At 36.6% G+C, this 4479-nt stretch overlaps 1 protein-coding gene and 1 pseudogene across 1 annotated transcript; both read left to right on the plus strand.

The window, feature by feature from the left end:
- The first annotated feature begins 362 nt into the window (after positions 1–362).
- Positions 363–1531, plus strand: LOC111918581 (probable leucine-rich repeat receptor-like protein kinase At1g35710). Its single transcript, XM_023914222.3, has one exon. The coding sequence runs from the start codon at positions 381–383 to the stop codon at positions 1515–1517; it is 1137 nt and encodes a 378-aa protein (XP_023769990.1). The 5' UTR covers positions 363–380; the 3' UTR covers positions 1518–1531.
- Positions 1532–1708: 177 nt separating this feature from the next.
- Positions 1709–3842, plus strand: LOC111918580 (MDIS1-interacting receptor like kinase 2-like; annotated as a pseudogene).
- Positions 3843–4479: the final 637 nt, after the last annotated feature.

A 4479-nucleotide genomic window follows, 5' to 3' on the forward strand; every position in this document is an offset into this window, starting at 1 on the left:
ACAAAAATAAATGTCTAAATAATCAAGTTAAGTTATAGTAATACATTGTTAAATCCAACAATAACATCTAATACTGTTGTCTTTTTGTAATCCTAGTGCCTTGCTAAATTTCGGGTTATAAGAATTTTTATTTTTCTAAGAAAAAAGGAACAATGTCATGACAGATAGATACAATTCAAAGTGTAATACACTCCTTTGTGGAAAAATATATATGACATTGACTTCTAACGTAAAAGACACTCCTTGTGGAAAAATATGACATTGTCCAAATTTTCTTTCGAGCACATGAAAAAGAACAGAGGAGAAAAAGGGAGCTCAAGTATAAATTAGGACATGCAATCCATTCCATTTTTATTGAAAGCAACATAGCAAAGCAAATAATGTCGTCTTCAAACTTGTTATTTTTCTCTCTAACTCTATTAATCATCACACTCTCCCCCATAACAAATTTCGCTTCTGCTTCTTTGGAAGAAGCCAATGCTCTTCTTAAATGGAAGGCAAGCCTTGAAATCCCAAAAAACTCCTTGCTCTCTTCATGGATTCCCCTCCCTTTGAATTCCAGTGCATTTGCTCCATGCAGTTCTTGGTTTGGAGTAGTTTGCAATGCTGATGGGAGCATTCAGAAGTTGAACCTCACATCATCTGGATTAAATGGTACGCTTCATCGATTTTCATTCTTTTTGCTACACAATCTTACGCATTTTGATCTCAGTGTAAACCACTTCTTTGGCCCCATCCCACCAGCAATAAGACACTTGTCCAAACTTATCCATCTTGATTTTTCTGAGAATATGTTTTCTGGAGTAATCCCACCAGAAATAGGAACCCTGTACTCGGTAACCATCTTGTACCTATCCTCAAACAATATCTCTGGTCCCATTCCTACTGAACTTGGGAATTTGAAGTCTCTCACTCAACTTCACATGGGCGAAAATCAACTTAGTGGTTCTATTCCTTCATCATTGGGTAATTTGACATCTTTGAATCTCCTTTATTTGTACAGAAATCAACTCTCTGGTTCTATTCCTATTGAACTTGGGAATTTGAAGTCTCTCAGTCTACTTCACATGAGCGAAAATCAACTTAGTGGTTCTATTCCTTCATCAATGGGTAATTTGACATCTTTGAATCTCCTTTATTTGTACAGAAATCAATTCTCTGGTTCTATTCCTATTGAACTTGGGAATTTGAAGTCTCTTACTGATCTTGCTGTGAATGAGAATCAACTTAATGGCTCTATTCCTTTGTCATTGGGTGATTTGACATCTTTGAATGTCCTTTATTTGTACCACAATTACCTCACTGGTCCCATTCCTATTGAACTTGGGAATTTGAAGTCTCTCACTCGTCTTGATGTGAGCTTCAATATACTCAGTGGTTCTATTCCTTTATCTCTAGCAAACCTGAGTAACCTACAGCTTCTGTACCTCGATTGGAATAAATTATCTGGCCCCATTCCTATTGAACTTGGGAATTTGAAGTCTCACTTATCTTCAGCTGGGTGTGAATCAACTTAATGGCTCTATTCCTTCATCACTAGCAAACCTCAGCAACGTACAGTGGCTGTCCCTAGGTGATAATAAATTTTCTGGACCCATTCCTAGTGAACTTGGGAAGTTGAAGTCTCTCATTCATCTTTCGGTGGTCAGAAACCAGCTTAGTAGTTTCATTCCTTCATCATTTGGTGATTTGACATCTTTAATTCTCCTCCATATGTCTCACAATGAGCTTGCTGGTCCCATTCCTAGTCAACTTGGGAAGTTGAAGTCTCTCACTGATTTCCAGGTGAACAACAATCAAATTAGTGGTTCTATTCCTCCAGAGTTTGGAAATTTAACTCAACTAAGAAGACTTAATCTGTCTTCAAATCATTTGGTTGGAGAGATCCCAAAGGAGTTTGGGAAGATGAAAAGTATGTTGGAACTGTACTTGGCTGGCAACCAACTTTCAGGTGTTATACCTTTTGAGCTTGGATTTTGTGAACTCCTTGAAGTACTCAATCTATCCAAAAATAGATTGAATGGGTCGATTCCAACAAGTATCGGTCAATGGACACATATCCACTACTTGAATCTTAGTAATAACAAGCTCAGTGAGAAAATTCCCTCCCAGATTGGTAAATTAGTTCAGCTTACAGAACTTGATTTATCTCAGAATTTTCTCATAAAAGAGATACCATCTGAAGTTCAAAGTCTGCAAAGTTTGCAAAAATTGGATCTTTCTCACAACAGACTCTCTGGTTCTATTCCTGATACATTTACAAGTTTGCCTAACGGGATTCATATCAACCTTTCTTTCAATAAGCTGTCAGGTCCAATCCCCCCTTGCGCTAACTTTGTGAATGCGTCCATAGAAAACAATCTAGATTTGTGTGGAAATGTTACGGGAGTGAAACTTTGTCCAAGTCAAATTATGAAGAAGAAAAATGATCCCTTTCATCATAAGCTTATCCTTGTAATTATGCTCCCTCTTATCGGGTCTGTTTTACTTGGTGTATTCACGTACCGCCTCATTGCTTATCAACAACGAAAGAAAAAGTCTCCACAAAAACCATCGGATGAAGAAATCGGTGATTATTTCTCTATTACAAGTTTTGATGGAAAAGTGGTGTATGTTGATATCTTGAAAGCAGCAAATGATTTCGATGAAGCATACTGCATTGGGATCGGAGGATATGGTATAGTTTACAAAGCTGAGCTACAACCTGACCATGTGGTAGCTGTCAAGAAACTACACCCATCATCTGAGAATGTTGATCATAATGGATTCCTTAATGAGGTACGGGCATTAACGAACATAAGGCATCGAAACATAGTGAAACTCTATGGATATTGCTCCCATGTCCGCCACTCATTTCTGATTTATGAATACCTTGAAAATGGAAGCCTTGGATCAATCTTAAGAAGCGATGTCTTGGCAAAAGAATTGGATTGGTTGAAAAGGGTAAATATTGTAAAGGGTGTAGCTAATGGTTTGGCTTATATGCATCGACTGCTCACCACCTATAATTCATAGAGACATATCCATAGCCAACATCCTTCTTGATTCTAATTATGAGGCACATATTTCTGATTTTGGCACATCCAAGCTTTTAAAGCTCGATTCATCCAACTGGACTGCAATTGCAGGCACCTATGGTTACATCGCGCCAGGTAATACTATATTGTGATTGTAGTTCTACATCTTCTTAACTTTTATGATATATATATAAATATGTATATGTATATATATGTATCTATGTTAGAATCTTGTGGGGTTGATATAGTTTTTTTATTTTTATCTCATGTGCCTTTGGATGTAGAGCTTGCTTATACGATGGTGGCAAATGAGAAATGCGATGTGTATAGCTTTGGAGTTGTTGCACTAGAAGTGATAATGGGAAAGCATCCAGGAGATCTCATAACATCTTTACCAACATTGTCTGATGATGATGATTATTTGGTGCCAGCAAATGTGGGAGATAGTCGGATACATCCTCCCTCATCCCAAATTGAGAAACAAGTTAAGTTGGTTTTGAGTCTCTCAAGAGCATGTTTGAACTCCAATCCACATGAAAGACCAACAATGCAACAAGTTTCAAATCAGTTAATGAAGGATCTGCTTTGAGTAGACATCTCTTGCCTGATCAATATATTGTACTTTCAGTGTTCTTTTTACTTTTCTTAAGTTCCCTATATGTATCTTGTCGGTATGTATTCATTTGAATGGCTTTTTGTTAAGAAACTTCACATATGTTTGAGAAAAAATAAGTAAATGCAAATTACTACGCTTCTAAAAACTGAATACTGGAAACCAAGGACAACACCATCACAAAAAAGTCAAGCTTTGACCGCCTGCGTGGCTGCGTGTTAGATGTAATCTTATTAATGCAAGTATAAAAAGCTTCTTCATCTGAATCTCCCTTCCAAGTCTACTGGTAGCTAGCACCAAATTGGCACCAGTAGTTTCGTGGATACTCAATGGAGCATGGATGAAATTGCAAAGTGATTGTCATTTATGAATATTGTTACTGCAATCAGGAAAGAAATAAAATAAGGGCCCTCCCTCCACATATATTGATGGGAATCAAATTTTTCCAAAGACATTCTATTTAATGTTAACCAAGTTTTTCCAAGGATACCATAAGAACATTAACTAGCTACAAAAATAAGTAAGTCTGGTTCACATTTTAAAGTGTAATGTTAGCTAATATATAATCAATAGCATTGCCTGAAAAACAATTTTTTGGGGCATAACTAACAAATGTTTGGAGACCATTTATTTTCTTTAAATATTCTTTGTTTGCAAGTACTCTATGAAATGACAACACTGCACTATGAACAAACCAATACCATACAGCTGATGTGGCATTAAATTCAAAAAAAAAAATCATCCAGGAATTTCATCAAACAGTTAATATTCATTAGACTAACATTTTTGCAAGGAGCATGTACAAGTGATCCCAATAGGAGCGTTGGAAGAAGATAGCACAGAAAAATG

This window comes from Lactuca sativa, chromosome 3 (genome assembly GCF_002870075.4).
Source record: "Lactuca sativa cultivar Salinas chromosome 3, Lsat_Salinas_v11, whole genome shotgun sequence".
Lineage (NCBI taxonomy): Eukaryota > Viridiplantae > Streptophyta > Magnoliopsida > Asterales > Asteraceae > Lactuca > Lactuca sativa.